Source organism: Mustelus asterias, chromosome 5, assembly GCF_964213995.1.
Source record: "Mustelus asterias chromosome 5, sMusAst1.hap1.1, whole genome shotgun sequence".
NCBI classification, from domain to species: Eukaryota; Metazoa; Chordata; class Chondrichthyes; order Carcharhiniformes; family Triakidae; genus Mustelus; species Mustelus asterias.
In genome coordinates, this window is record NC_135805.1 from 17,334,016 (window position 1) to 17,350,783 (window position 16,768).

At 49.2% G+C, this 16,768-nt stretch overlaps 1 protein-coding gene across 1 annotated transcript in view; it reads left to right on the forward strand.

Moving 5' to 3' along the window:
- The first annotated feature begins 240 nt into the window (after positions 1 to 240).
- The window catches only part of LOC144494064 (uncharacterized), a 59,608-nt gene continuing 43,080 nt past the window's right edge, over positions 241 to 16,768 (forward strand). The window contains exon 1 of the mRNA XM_078213639.1: positions 241 to 422. Coding sequence (XP_078069765.1) covers positions 297 to 422 — 126 coding nt within the window. The 5' untranslated portion in view covers positions 241 to 296. The remainder of the gene's footprint in view (positions 423 to 16,768) is intronic.

Here is a 16,768-nt window from a genome sequence, read left to right on the forward strand (position 1 = left end):
GTGTGAACTGGAATCAATTGTAAAATAGCTGCTCCGGGTTGCTCAGACTTCCTGGGAACCGGCACTCACAGAGTTAATAATTTCTAAATTCAATGTTGGAACCGAGTCACATTTCCACAGTAAATTAGATCATGCGTTTCTTCAACACGAGATGTTCCTGCCCAGGGAAACTTGATTCAAGATCATCTTCGTAAAACAGTATAAAAATCTCTGAGCTCTCTGCTCAAACTTCAGATCGAGCTGAAGGTGCTGAGAATCATTCAGTGCGTTCACCAGTGATCTGAACCAACACCAAGATGCTGAGACTCTTCTTAACTGTGTCTGTCCTCTTCTGGAACCAACTCGCTGCACACAATCAAGAACTGTACCAGTTCTGTAACGGAATTGGCTGCACTGTGCCCGGCAAAATCATTCAGCACGAGGTAATTATAGTTCCGGGTTTACTGTGTTCTGTCGTGTTTGTATCACTGGAAATTATTTCATAAAATAAAGCAGAAAATACTGGAAAAGCTCAGCAGGTCTGGCAGTATCTGTGGAGAGAGAAACACAGTTAATGGTTTGAGTTCATACGGCTCTTGTTCAGAGCTCCGACTGCAAACATGAACTGTGTTTCTCTCTCCACAGATACTGCCAGACCTGCCGAGTTTTCCAGCATTTTCTGTTTTTAATTCAGATTTCCAGCATATACTGTATTTTCCATTTGATTAGAAATTATTTCCTGTCTGTTTTTTTGGGGATCCATAGCCTGCGGTGCACTGACATCTCACACCCAACCCTGAAACATGAGGCTGCACTGAAATTGGCCCCTGACTCTCATTAACATTTTATCCAGGATCTGCCATCACCTGATTGCTCTCCACTGCCTGCTAGTGAAGTAAGAAGAATATCAGGGCTTCCGACTCCAGCACTGGCTCAGAGAGAGGGGTCGATGTGGGGACAGAGAGGAGTTAGTGGGACAATGTGAACAATGCAAAATGATGCATTTTGGTAGAATAAATGCAAAGTGATGCATTTTGGTAGATCTAATGCAGGGGAGAGCTGTACAATAAATGGCAGAACCATCAGGAGTATAGACACACAGAGGGATCTGGGTGTGCAAGTCCACAGATCCTTAAAGGTGGCAGCACAGGTGGAAAAGGTGGTGAAGAAGGCATATGGCATGCTTGCCTTTATTGGACGGGGCATAGAGTATAAAAGTTGGAATATGATGTTGCAGTTATGTAGAATGTTGGTTAGGCCACAATTGGAATACTGCGTCAAGTTCTGGTCGTCACACTACCAGAAGGACATGGAGGCTTTGGAGAGAGTGCGGAAAAGGTTTACCAGGATGTTGCCTGGTATGGAGGGTATTAATTATGAGGTGAGATTGAATAAACTAGGGTTGTTCTCCCTGGAAAGACGGAGGTTGAGGGGCGACCTAATAGAAGGTTATAAAATTATGAAGGGCAGAGATAGTTGGAAGCTTTTCCCCAGGTCAGAAATGACAAACACAAGGGGTCACAAGTTCAAGGTAAGGTGGGGGGCAAGGTTCAATACAGATATGCGGGGGGCGTATTTTACACAGAGGGTGGTGGGGGCCTGGAATGCACTACCAAGCAAGGTGGTTGAGGCAGACACGCTAGGATCATTTAAGACTTATCTGGATAGCCACATGAACAGACTGGGACTAGAGGGATACAAACGGATGGTCCAGTTCGGAACACATGATCGGTGCAGGCTTGGAGGGCCGGAGGGCCTGTTCCTGTGCTGGATTGTTCTTTGTTTTTTTTTTGTTCACTGTACAATTGGGAACCATTCCTGCTCCTGCTGTATTCACTGAATCTAACCCAGTTTCTGAAAGGCAGTTTATAACAGAGTTAAGGTCACCATGTTAGATCTGTAAGAAGCCAAGTCTCGCCTTCGGCAGCACACCCCACACCATGGGTAGCTGTAAAGTCAGATCAATACAGCAGACAGACACAGTGCGGGTGTGAGAATTACACTCCATCCTTGTTGGGGAAATATGTTAACATTAATATTGGATTGATTAATAGACAGGAAAAGGTATGGAGCTTGATAAACAATGGCAAATATTTAAAGAAATTGTCCAAAATTCTCAGTTGAAAGACCTTCTATTGAGAAGCACAAAACTCCAGGGAAAACTGACCTATCCATGGATTCTCCAGTAAATTCAGGATAGTATTCGATGCAATGAAAAGTTGTGCGAATTGATATAAATCTTCGGGAGATTTTATTAAACAGCAAAGGATGCAAAAAATTGGTTTCGAGGGAAAGAAAAGAATGAGAGCAAACTGGTGGGGAATATAAATAGCGACTGGAAGAGGAAAAGTTAAACGGAGGAAAATAACAAAAGGATCTGTTCGCCGTTTAGAAATTGAGCTCAGAAAAATATAGAATCAAGAGGAAGCAAATTGTAAAGACACAGGGATTTTATCACCTCACTCATCCCGAAACTGTAAAATCCCAGCCGAGGTCATTGAACCTTTCCATGGTCGGCCCCCCCCCGCCTGCTCCATTTGCCCTGGTGGGCGAGGCGGTAAAGTTCCAGCCATGGTTCCTGATGCGCGATTAAATCACTCGGGAGGCTAGATTGTACCCGGGTGTGGTGAACCATCGTTGGTTCCCACTGGATAGTACTGAGCCAGGGCTGGCCAGTACTACAAGGATGTATATATGTTACTGTTGGATTGTACTACTGTTGCTGTTGGGTTAGGGTGGGGTTGTTACACCTGTGTTTGTTACTGTTGTGGCACATCCCAGTCGGGCTCCGCCTCCTGGGAGAGGTATAAGAGTCCCTGCTCTGGCCGGGACCCCTTCAGTCTGGGATAGTGTACTAAAGTTCTGATAGCTTCATTGTTAGTTAATAAAAGCCTTCTTTTACTGAAGCTTTGAGCCTCGTGTCCAAATTGATGTGCATCAATTTTATTAACTAAAATTAAACTCTCGACGGAAGAAAAAATAGAAAGGAGAGTATGGAGCAAATCCTCAAGCCAGAACGTCTGACGCTAGATCCACGTGCGGTGGGCGCTTCTAACACCTTCGACCACTGGCTGAAGTGTTTCGAAGATTACCTAGCAGCCTCTGCAGCGGTCACCACAGATGATGACAGACTCCGGGTCCTCCATGCGAGGGTAAGCGACACAGTCTACCTCGCGATCCATGCGGCCACCACTTACCCTAGGGCCCTCGAGCTTCTAAAGAAGCGCTACACAAAACCTCCTAACGAGATACACGCTCGTTACCTCCTTGCTACACGACGTTGGCAGTCGGGCGAAACCATGGAGGACTATGCCAATGAGCTCTTACAGCTAGCCAGGGGCTGTGACTGCAAAGCTGTGTCGGCTGAGCAGAGCATGTACGACCTCGCCCGAGATGCGTTTGTGGCTGGGGTCGGGTCATCATACATCCGTCTCAAACTGCTAGAAAAGGGTAATCTCAACTTTACCCAGGCCATCGAATTAGCTGAAATGCTCGAGTCGGCTTCGAAGAGCTTAGTCTTATATCCAGAGGACCACGTGGAGACAACGTGGCAGGAGCAGTCGCAAATCCCTCCTCGCCCCTCGGGCTCGAAGTGCTGTGTAATGGTGTGCTCCCATTTGGGCCAGACGACGGCTGCAGCCCCATGCGGCCCGCTGTGCTATTTCTGCGGAGGAGCAAAACATACCCGACAAAAGTGTCCCGCTAAAGCGGTAATCTGCACCGCATGCGGTACAAAAGGTCATTATGCAAAAGTGTGCAGATCGAAACCCAGGAACGGCAGTGCGGCCTGCGACTCTTCGGAGCTTGGATCATCACCATCGTCGTCGAAGTCGTCGCGGGGTTCGTCCACGTGCGAGTCCAGGACGACGCCATTACGGTCGACGGAGTCGGAGGAGTATGACCACCAGGGGTTGCTGAGTTTGGCGCCCTCACCCACGTGCGATTCATGGGGGCGGCCATGTTGGTTGACGATGACCACGAGCGACCAGCAGGGGTCCTCAGCATCGACTTCAGCTGCCTGCAGTGGCGTTCATGAACCAACGGTGGCGTCGATCATCCTGGACCAGGCTAAGCCTCACAGGCTCGGTCGTTCAATGATGGATATCCAGGTAAACAATCATGTGCTTTATTGTCTGTTTGACAGCGGGAGCACTGAGAGCTTTATCCACCCTGACACTGTGAAGAGGTGTGGACTCCAGATTCAACCTGCCAAACAGACAATATCTATGGCATCAAGGTCCTGGTCTGTCGCCGTGCTAGGGAGTTGCGTGGTAACCTTGAAAGTACAAGGCACAATTTACGAGCGTTTCAAGCTCCTTGTGTTGCCGTATCTTTGCGCGCCAATTCTTCTCGGACTCAACTTCACGGTCCACTTGAGGAGTGTGATCCTACAGTACGGTGGGCCACTCCCTTCGCTGGCAGTGGGAGAACAGCTGCAGTCTCCAAATTGCCCAACGCGCCCCGCCTGCAATCTTTCTACGTTAAAGATCACCACACCCTCTTTATTTCAGAATCTGGTACCAGGCTGCAAGCCCATCGCTACTAAAAGTAGGCGTTACAGCACTGAGGATCGGATCTTCATCAGATCTGAGGTTCAGCGACTCCTCAAAGAAGGGATCATACAGCCCAGTGTTAGTCCGTGGAGGGCACAGGTTGTTGTGGTCAAGAGCGGGAACAAACCCCGGATGGTCATTGATTACAGTCAGACCATTAACCGATATACGCAGCTGGATGCGTATCCTCTCCCGCGCATATCTGATATGGTCAATCAGATTGCGCAGTACCGGGTGTTCTCCACCATAGACCTTAAGTCCGCCTACCACCAACTCCCCATTCGCCCAGAGGACCAACAATACACGGCTTTTGAGGCGGATGGTCGCTTGTATCATTTTCTTAGGGTTCCCTTTGGTGTCACCAATGGGGTCTCGGTCTTCCAGCGTGCTACGGACCGAATGGTGGACCAGAACAGGCTGCGGGCTACCTTCCCGTACCTGGATAATGTCACCATCTGCGGCCATGACACAAACCTCCATAACTTCTTACGCACTGCATCTCGCCTGAATTTGACCTACAACAGGGAGAAGTGTGTGTTCCGTACGCGCCGTTTAGCCATCCTGGGATACGTGATGGAAAACGGGGTCATTGGCCCTGATCCAGACCGTATGCGCCCCCTTGCCTGCTAGTGCAAAAGCACTGAGAAGATGCCTAGGCTTCTTCTCCTATTATGCGCAGTGGGTCCCCAACTACGCGGACAAAGCCCGTCCGCTTATTAAGTCCACGACTTTTCCCCTCACGCCAGAGGCCCAATTGGCCTTCAAGAAATTGAAAGACGACATCGCGAAAGCCACGATGCACGCGTTAGACGAATCCATCCCCTTTCAGGTAGAAAGCGATGCATCTGATTTCGCCCTGGCCGCCACACTTAACCAGGCGGGCAGGCCCGTCGTATTTTTTTCCCGCACCCTCCAAGGCCCTGAAATTCGGCATTCAGCGGTGGAGAAGGAGGCCCAGGCCATTGTGGAGGCCGTCAGACACTGGCGCCATTACCTGGCGGGAAAGCGGTTCACCCTGATCACGGACCAGCGGTCCGTGGCGTTCATGTTTAACAACACGCAGAGGGGCAAGATCAAGAATAACAAGATCTTGTGGTGGAGAATTGAACTCTCCACCTATAACTACGATATCATGTATCGTCCAGGGAAACTCAATGAGCCCTCGGATGCCCTCTCGCGCGGAACATGCGCTAGTATTCAGGAGGATTGCTTGAACGCCCTCCATAATGATCTGTGCCATCCTGGGGTCACTCGGCTCTACCACTTTGTCAAAGCCCGCAACCTGCCTTACTCGGTGGAGGACGTCAGGTCGGTAACAAGGAGCTGTCGGACTTGCGCAGAATGCAAACCGCACTTTTACCGACCTGCACATTTGGTCAAGGCCACTCACCCCTTCGAGAGGCTGAGTGTTGATTTTAAGGGCCCCCTTCCCTCAACAGATAGATGAGTACTCCCGGTTCCCATTTGTTGTCCCCTGCTCGGATACATCTGCTGCCATGGTGATCAAGGCATTCCGTGATCTTTTTACCCTGTTCGGGTACCCCAGCTATATCCATAGCGACAGGGGCTCGTCGTTCATGAGTAATGACTTGAGGCAATTCCTGCTCTCATACGGGATTGCCTCTAGTAGGACCACGAGTTACAACCCTAGGGGTAATGGACAGGTGGAACGTGAGAATGCTACAGTCTGGAAGGCTGTCCTACTGGCGTTGAAATCCAAAGGTCTTCTGGTCTCCCGTTGGCAGGAGGTCCTCCCTGATGCGCTTCACTCTATTCGCTCCCTCCTGTGTACGGCAACCAATGCTACTCCCCACGAGAGGATGTTCTCATTCCCTCGGAAGTCTTCCTCGGGGATATCTTTACCAGCTTGGTTGACGTACCCAGGACCCGTCCTCCTGCGGTGACATGTAAGGGCCCGCAAGTCCGACCCCTTGGTCGAACAGGTCCACCTCCTCCACGCCAACCCTCAGTATGCCTATGTGGCATATCCTGACGGGCGAGAGGACACGGTCTCGATCCGAGACCTGGCTCCTGCAGGGGACGTAGCAACTCCTGTCGCTCCCATACCCCCAGTAACAAATCCATTATCTCTCATTTCTTCCCCGGACACGGCGCGGGCAGCATCGGGACCAGTGCTTAACAATTTTACTCCAATGCACAGCTTGCCTGAGCCCCGAAGATGGTCGCCACCGCAGGGCGTGTCAGGATCCCCTGCACTACCGTCTCATCAGGGTCAACCGGCCTGTGAGTCCGTGGAAGAACAGCTGGATGCCGTTTTGGGGAGAACGCCACCGCAAGTGCCTACTCCGGTGTCACCGCCGGTATTGAGGAGGTCACAACGACGGTGCGGTCCTCCAGACCGTCTGAACTTATAGAGTGCTGACACTTTATTCTGTTTTTGTACCCCGCCGGCCTTTGTTCTCAAAGGAGGGGTGAATGTGGTGAACCATCGTTGGTTCCCACTGGATAGTACTGAGCCAGGGGCTGGCCAGTACTACAAGGGTGTATATATGTTACTGTTGGATTGTACTACTGTTGCTGTTGGGTTAGGGTGGGGTTGTTACACCTGTGTTTGTTACTGTTGTGGCACATCCCAGTCGGGCTCCGCCTCCTGGGAGAGGTATAAGAGTCCCTGCTCTGGCCGGGACCCCTTCAGTCTGGGATAGTGTACTAAAGTTCTGATAGCTTCATTTTAGTTAATAAAAGCCTTCTTTTACTGAAGCTTCAAGCCTCGTGTCCAAATTGATGTGCATCACCGGGAAATAAAGGCTTTTATTACTGACAAGAATGGAGCACACTATATACAATACAATCCCAGACTAAAGGGTCACCAGGCAGTGCAGTGACCTTTATACTTCCCCTGGTAGGCGGAGCCAACTGGAGTGTACCACAGAACAATATCAACAGGTAGAACAGCCCAACCCTAACCCCAACAGTAACTACAGTAACATATCTACAAACACCCATAGTGCTGACCATCCATGGCTCAGCACTCATAGTGGTAACCAACTATGGATCACCACATTCACCCCTCCTTTAAAACAAAGGCCGGCGGGGCAAAAAAACCAGAACAACTGTTCATATATTCACAAGTTCAGTCGTATTGGAGGACCGCACCGTCTCTGCGACCTCCTCAACACTGGCGGCAACGCCGGTTCTGGTAACCGTGGTGACCTCCTCTCCAAGGCAGTGTCCAGTGACTCCTCCAGTTCCTCACGGTCAGGTGGACCACGAGGTGGCGACAATTGGCTGGACTCGGGCACGCCTCGAGGTGGTGACAATCTCCTGGACTCAGGCAAGCTGTACACGGAAGTAAGAGGATTAAGTGGTGGTCCCGATACTGCCCGCGCCGTGTCAGGAGGGGAGATAAGGGTCGGGGGGTCCCTAACTAGGGGTGTGGAAGCGACTGGGGTTTCCAAGTCCCCTGCAGGCACCAGATCTCTAATAGAGACTGTGTCCTCTCGCCCGTCAGGATACGCCACATAGGCATATTGAGGGTTGGCGTGGAGGAGATGGACCTGTTCAACCAAAGGGTCGGACTTGCGGGTCCTAACATGCCGCCGCAGGAGGACAGGTCCTGAGTGCGTCAACCAAGACGGTAATGAGGTCCCAGAGGAAGACTTCCTAGGGAAGGAAAACATCCTCTCATGTGGAGTAGCGTTGGTTGCCGTACACAGGAGTGAGCGGATGGAATGGAGCGCATCAGAGAGTACCTCTTGCCAACGGGAGACTGGAAGACCTTTAGACCTCAACGCCAGTAATACAGCCTTCCAGACTGTAGCATTTTCTCGTTCAACCTGTCCGTTACCCCTAGGGTTGTAACTCGTAGTTCTACTTGAGGAAATCCCTTTTGAGAGCAGGTATTGCCTCAAGTCGACACTCATGAATAAAAAGCCCCTATCACTGTGGATATAGCTGGGGTAACCGAACAGGGTGAAAAGATCCCGTAATGCTTTGATAACCGTGGCAGTGGTCATATCAGAACAGGGAATGACAAAAGGGAATCGTGAGTACTCGTTAATCACATTGAGGAAGTACACGTTCCGATCTGTCGAAGGAAGGGAGCCCTTGAAGTCCACACTCAGTCTTTCGAAAGGGCGAGTGGCTTTAATGAGGTGTGCCCTGTCAGGTCGGTAGAAGTGCGGTTTGCATTCAGCACATACCTGGCAGCTTCGGGTTATGGACCTGACATCCTTCACTGAGTAGGGTAGATTCCGGGCCTTTACGAAATGGAAGAGCCGAGTGACCCCCGGATGGCAGAGATCATTGTGGAGGGCCTGTAATTGATTCTCCTGCACACTTGCACATGTTCCACGCGACAGGGCGTCTGAGGGCTCATTGAGCTTCCCTGGACGGTACATGATATCATAATTGTAGGTGGAGAGTTCGATTCTCCACCTCAAGATTTTATCATTTTTGATCTTACCCCGTAACGTGTTGTTGAACATGAACGCCACGGACCGCTGGTCCGTGAGCAGGGTGAATTGTTTTCCCGCCAAGTAATGGCGCCAATGCCGAATGGCCTCCACAATGGCCTGGGCCTCCTTTTCCACCGCAGAGTGCCGAATTTTGGGGCCTTGGAGGGTGCGAGAGAAAAAGGCGACGGGCCTGCCCGCCTGGTTAAGTGTGGCGGCCAGGGCGAAATCAGATGCATCACTCTCCACCTGAAAGGAGATGGACTCATCAACAGCGTGCATCGTGGCTTTTGCGATGTCGGCCTTTATCCCTTCAAAGGCTAAGCGAGCCTCTGTTGCTAGGGGAAAGGAGGTAGACTTGATGAGCGGACGGGCTTTGTCCGCATAATTGGGAACCCACTGTGCATAGTATGAGAAGGAGCCTAAGCATCTTCTCAGTGCTTTGATGCTAGTGGGCAGGGGAAGTTCCAGGAGGGGACGCATACGGTCTGGATCAGGGCCAAGGACCCCGTTTTCCACCACGTATCCGAGAATTGCTAGGCGGCGCTTGCGAAATACGCACTTCTCCCTGTTGTAGGTCAGATTCAGGCGAGATGCAGTGCGTAAAAATCTAAGGAGATTGGCATCGTGGTCCTGCTGATCATGGCCACAGATAGTGATGTTATCCAGGTACGGGAAGGTAGCCCGCAGCCCGTTCTGGTCCACCATTCGGTCCATTGCACGCTGGAAGACCGAGACCCCATTCGTGACGCCAAAGGGAACCCTTAGAAAGTGATAAAGATGACCATCCGCCTCAAAGGCCATGTATTTCAGGCCCTCTGGGCGAATGGGGAGCTGGTGGTAAGCAGACTTCAAGTCGATGGTGGAGAACACCCGGTACTGCGCAATCTGGTTGACCATGTCAGATATGCGCGGGAGAGGATACGCATCCAGCTGCGTATATCTATTAATGGTCTGACAGTAGTCGATGACCATCCGGGGTTTGTTTCCAGTTTTAACCACCACTACTTGCGCTCTCCATGAACTAGTGCTAGGTTGGATGATCCCTTCCCTGAGGAGCCACTGAACTTCAGATCGAAAAAAGATCCGATCCTCAGCGCTGTAACGCCTGCTCTTGGTTGCGATGGGCTTGCAACCTGGCACGAGATTCTTGAATAAAGATGGTGGGGTGATTCTGAGTGTCGAGAGGCTACATGTGGAGCGCGCTGGGCAATTTGGAGGCTGCTGTGCTCCCACTGAAAGTGGAGGGAGTGGCCCATCGTACTGCAGGGTTACACTCCTCAGGTGGACCATAACTCTAGTCCCAGGAGCATCGGAGCGCAAAGGTGTGGTAACACAAGGAGCCTGAAGTTCTCGTAAACTGTGCCCCGCCCCGTCAGGTTGACCACGCAGCTCCCTAGCATGGTAACAGACCGGGACCTCGACGCCATCGAAATTGTCTGTCTGACAGTCCGTACTCGGAGACCGCACCGTTTCACCGTGTCAGGGTGAATGAAGCTCTCCGTGCTCCTGCTGTCAAACAAACAATGAATTCGGCGTCCATTTACCTCTATGCCCATCATGGACTTGTCGAGTCTGTGAGGCTTGGCCTGGTCCAGGATGATTGGCGCCACCGTTGGGTCTTGGGTGCCACTGCAGGCAGCTGAGATGGTTGATGATGATGACCTCTGCTGGTCGTCTGCGGTCGGTGCCAACCAAAATGGCTGCGCCCATGGATTGCACGTGGTCGGTGGCGCTAAAAGTGGCGGCCCCTGCAGGTCGCACGTGTCTTGCGTCTCCGTCGTCAGGAATGGCGGCGCTCTGGAATCGCACGTGGTGGAAGACCTCGAAGACGCTGGAGACAAGGAGACAGGCTCAGGAGAATCACACGCCGCACTGCTATGTTTGGGGAGAGGTTTGGTCCTGCAGACTTTGGCATAATGCCCTTTCTTTCCACACGCGGAGCACAATACCGTTCTAGCTGGACATCGCTGCCGAGGGTGTTTCGCCAATCCACAGAAGTAACACCGCGGGCCTCCTGGAGCTGCTGCCGTCGTCAGGTCCGAGGTTGGAAACACAATTGCGCAGTTTTTCGGAGCCACTGAATAAAGTAGAGTCGGTGGCTGTACTTGCCACGATGTTCCCACGTGGTCAGTGGGGTATGTTTCTAGACTTCTGGAGGCCGTCTCCATAGCAACGGCCAATTCTACTGTCTTTGCGAGGTCTAGATTACCTTGCTCGAGCAGCCGAAGGCGAATGTACGACGAGCCGATTCCCGCCACGAACGCATCGCGAATCAAGTCGTTCGTATACTGGGCCGCCGACACTGGTTTGCAGTTGCAGGCTCTGGCTAGCTGCTGAAGTTCACACAGGTACTGTCCTGTCGTTTCGCCGGGCTGCCGCCGTCGAGTGGCTAGAAGGTGTCGAGCATGGATCTCGTTTGGCGGTTTGTTGTACCGTTTCTTAAGTAGTTCGATGGCCCCTTTGTAGTCTTGGGCATCGCGGATTGCTAAGTATACGGTGTCGCTTACCCTCACGTGGAGGACCCGCAGTCTATCGGCGTAATTTTGAATGGCTGTTGAGGCATCGATGTAGTCTTGAAAACACTTTAACCAATGGTCGAAAGTGTTCGACGCTCCTGCCGCACGTGGATCTAAAGTAAGCCGATCGGGTTTCAACATTTGCTCCATGTTTTTTTTTCAATTTTGGCAGTAATAAAATTGATGCGCGATTAAATCACTCAGGAGGCTAGATTGTACCCGGGAAATAAAGGCTTTTATTACTGACAAGAATGGAGCACACTATATACAATACAATCCCAGACTAAAGGGTCACCAGGCAGTGCAGTGACCTTTATACTTCCCCTGGTAGGCGGAGCCAACTGGAGAGTACCACAGAACAATATCAACAGGTAGAACAGCCCAACCCTAACACCAACAGTAATTACAGTAACATATCTACAAACACCCATAGTGCTGACCATCCATGGCTCAGCACTCATAGTGGTAACCAACGATGGTTCACCACAGTTCCTCAGATAAAGATTGAACACATCAAACCTTTTCTATCATCCGTGTAATTATTTTCAATATCCAGACCAATTCCACATATCCCCCACCCTTGGGGGTCAACCTGCCCTCCCCACCCCTCCTCCCACTACCCATGCCGATTACCCACCCCCCCCACCCAACCAATGGGCAGCACGGTGGCACAGTGGTTGGCACTGCTGCCTCACAGTGCGAGGGACCCAGGTTTGATCCCTGGCTTGGGTCACTGTCTGTGCAGAGTCTGCACGTTTTCCCTGTGTCTGCGTGAGTTTCCTCTGGGTGCTCTGTTCTCCTCCTGAAAGACACGCTGGTTACGTACACTGTCCATGCTAAATTCTCGCTCAGTGTACCCAAACCGCGTGGAGTGTGGCGACTTGAGGATTTCCACAGTAACTTCACTGCTGTGTTAATGTAAGCCTACTTGTGACACTAATAAATAAACTTTAAACTTTTAAACTTCATCCCAACTCTCATCCCTGACCCAACTCCCAACAGAAGAGAGTCCCCCCCACCACCTAACTGGTACCGTCTGGTCCAGATGGATCTCCCACACCCCCAACCTGATCCCTGGTTTTGCCCATCCGCCCAATATGACCCCCGCCCCTCTATCCCTGCCACCTAACCACCCCTCCAGTGCCCCACCACCTACCCCATCTCCCTGACCTCTGACCTCTGAATGCACCATTCTGATCTCCCATCACTCCCCGGGGACATCCTATTTCCCTCCCCCCACCTCACCTCTGACCCCGAACCCTCTCCCCCCAACCTCCAAACCCCTGAACCATCCTGACCCTCAATCCCTGTTCTTCAATGGCCCCAGTATCTGACACCCCAACCTCCTCCCCAGACTAATCTCTGACCAGATCCATACTTATCTCCCTCCCCAGGTGGGGAAGGAGAAAAAGGGAATGTAATAGTGTTGAGGGATAATACAGTCCAGTGGAGAGATACTATATTCTGCAGTCACGACCGGGTGTCCGAAAGGTTCTGTTGTCTGTCCTGTGTCAGGTTGAAGGATATCTCATCACAACTGGATTGGAAGTTACAGTGGGAGGAGGGAGAAGATCTGATGGATCCTGTTAATTGATAGATACAAAAACTTTGTCTTGAAATCAAATTATATCGGTATTCGGAGAATGTAACAAAACTTTAAATAATTATGACTGCTTACCAGACTGTCTCTCTTGCCCTGTATCACAATTAAATGCTTCTATTCCCCTATAAATCTACTGTAAGAAGTTTACAAACATAGATTTTAACCACTTCTACTGAAAAGCTCTCAGCACAAAGGGGAGAGTGCATGATTTCCTGTCAAGTTTAAGTCCTTTTCTTTCACAATTTGAACCCAGGATTGCTCCAAGCTCAAAATGGTTATTTTCAAATTCCAATTTATATACTTCGAATTTTACAGACTTTCAATTTGCTTTCCGAAACTTGTATTCAAAGTAATTTCATTTATATCCTATATCGAATAGTAATTGTGGCCATCACTTATAGCCAAGATTGAGAAATTCAAATACTTTCCTTATTCCAAATTATACCTTTGATCCAGCTCACAACTCCCATTTGATTTTAAACTCAGAATTGAAACTTACTATTGTAACATCACAAGTTCGGGGAAAAACATTAAAGCAAGCGACACAACACAGAAAATCCACACAAATCTTTTATTGGACATGTACACATTCTCTCATGGAAGTTCCCAGCAAACAGAATCTCCACAGCATTTTGCTTTCGTTCAACTTTTTGATTTGATTTATTATTGTCACATGTATTAGTAGACAGTGAAAAGCATTGTTTCTTGCAGGCTATACAGACAAAGCATACCGCTCATAGAAAAGGAAATAGAGGGTTCAGAATGTAGGTTTACAGTCATAGCTAGGGTCTGGAGAAAGATCAACTTAATGCAAGGTAGGTCCTTTCAAAAGTCTGATGGCAGCAGGGAAGAAACTGTTCTTGAGTTGGTTAGTACATGACGTCAGACTTTTGTATCTTTTTCCCAACGGAAAGAAGGTGGAAGAGAGAATGTTCGGGGTGCGTGGGGTCCTTAGTTATGTTGGCTGCTTTTCTGAGGCAGCGGGAAGTGTAGACAGAGTCAATGGATGAGAGGTTGGTTTGTGTGATGGATTGGGCTACATTCACGACCTTTTGTACTTTAACGATTTAAACTGGAGTGAAAATGAAATATTCAAAGAAAATAAGGGGAATAGAATTAGACTTCATTCTTCTCTTCAAAAACTGTCATCAAAACTTAAAGGAAAAGGTAAAATTCTCAAGAAAATTGTTTTAAACTTAAGTTTAACACTCTCTCACAGCCAGACAATGTTTGAAGTTAAAGCAAAGTGCAAAGCATCACATTTTATTATCCCACAATCACCTCTCTCTCTCTCCATAACAAAACAATTTCTTCAACAACTTCTCTCCTCAATCGAATACATTCTCAATTCTACACACATTGAACAAGCAACTGCAAAAACACAGGGTTAACCGTGACTCAAACAAGAATACATCACACACACTGCAGCACAGAGACAGCAACTCAAGTCTCCTTATCAACACGGTTTTCAATTCCCTGGTAGCCCTACAAATTGTGGAATTGATTTTTAATTTGGTTTTGGTTGTTATGTGCGGACTATATACATATTTATCACCTTCTATAACTAAACCATTCTTTCTCTGAATCTTTTCTTTCCATTTGTTGTATGGCGGAGGAATATTTCCCGTAGCTGATTGATCTCAGACTGAAGACCTTCGACTTTCCCTAAAATCATGTTTAATATCAGGGGGCTGATGGGAGTGGTTTATTATCAGTGGACACAAAGCCTCGAGTCATCTAGATTGGTACAAAATCTCTTACACTGCTATCTCTCTGTATTTGCCCCCTTTAATTTTGTCACAATTGGAGGTGTGTGAAGGTGCTGCGGGGTGCGAGATTTCCTCCATTTTCACCCCTTATCCTCAAACTATGACCCCGAGTTCTGGACTCCCCCACCAGAACAAAGAACAAAGAACAAAGAAAATTACAGCACAGGAACAGGCCCTTTGGCCCTCCAAGCCTGCACCGACCATGCTGCCTGATTTAACTAAAATCCCCTACTCTTCCAGGGACCATATCTCTCTATTCCCATCTCATTCATGTATTTGTCAAGACGCCCCTTAAAAGTCACAACCGTATCTGCTTCCACTACCTCCCCGGCAACGAGTTCCAGGCACCCACCACTCTCTGTGCAAAGAATCTGCCTCGTACATCTCTTTTAAAACTTGCCCCTCGCACCTTAAATCAATGCCCCCTAGTAATTGACTCTTCCACCCTGGGAAAAAGCTTCAGACTATCCACTCTGTCCATACCTCTCATAATCTTGTAGACTTCTACCAGGTCTCTCCTCAACCTCTGTCGCTCCAGTGAGAACAAACCAAGTTTCTCCAAACTCTCCTCATAGCTAATGCCCTCCATACCAGGCAACATCCTGGCAAATCTTTTCTGTACCCTCTCCATAGCCTCCACATCTGTCTGGTCGTGCGGTGACCAGAATTGAACACTATATTCCAAGTGCGGCCTCACTAAGATTCTGTAAAGTGGCAACATGACTTGCCAATTTTTAAACTGAATACCCCGGCCGATGAAGGCAAGCATGCCGTATGCCTTCTTGTCTACATTCTCCACCTGCATTGCCACTTGCAGTGACCTGTGTACCTGTACACCCAGATCCCTTTGCCTATCAATAATCCTAAGGGTTCTGCCATTTACTGTATATTTCCTATCTGTATTAGACCTTCCAAAATGCATTTCCCCACATTTGTCTGGATTAAACTCCATCTGCCATCTCTCCGCCCAAATCTCCAACTGATCTATATCCTGCTGTATCCTCTGATGGTCCTCATTGTTTCCCCAAATCCACCAACCTTTGTGTCGTCCGCAAACTTACTAATCAATCCAGTTACATTTTCCTCCAAATCATTTATACATATTATAAACAGCAAAGGTCCCAGCACTGATCCCTGAGGAACACCACTTGTCACAGCCCTCCAGTCAGAAACACATCCTTTCACTGCTACCCTCTGTCTTCTTTGACCGAGCTAGTTTTGTATCCACCTTGCCAGCTCACCTTTGATCCCATGCAACTTCACCTTCTGCACCAGTCTGCCATGAGGGACCTTGTCAAAGGCCTTACTGAAGTCCATGTAGACAACATCCACTGCCCTACCCTCATCAATCATCTTCATCACTTCCTCGAAAAACTCGATCAAGTTCGTGAGAACGACCGCCCCTTCACAAAACCATGTTGCCTCTCACTAATATGTCCACTTCTTTCCAAGTGGGAATAAATCCTGTCTCGAAAAATCCTCTCCAATAATTTCCCGCCCACTGATGTAAGGCTCACCGGCCTGTAATTACCTGGATTATTCTTGCTACCCTTCTTAAACAAAGGAACAACATTGGCTATTCTCCAATCCTCTGGGACCTCCCCTGTAGCCAGTGAGGGTACAAAGATTTCTCTCAAGGCCCAGCAATTTCCTCTCTTGCCACTCTCAGTATTCTGGGGTATATCCCATCAGGCCCTGGAGAATTGTCTACCTTGATGATTCTCAAGAACCCCAATACCTGCTCCTTTTTGATCTCAACATGACTCAAACCATCCACACATCCTTTCCCACACTCATCACCCAAAAAGTCCTTCTCTTTGGTGAATACTGAGGCAAAGTACCCATTTAATACCTCACCCATTTTCTCTGGCTCCAAGCATAGATTCCCTCCCTTGTCCTTGAGTGGGCCAACCCTCTCCCTGACTACCCT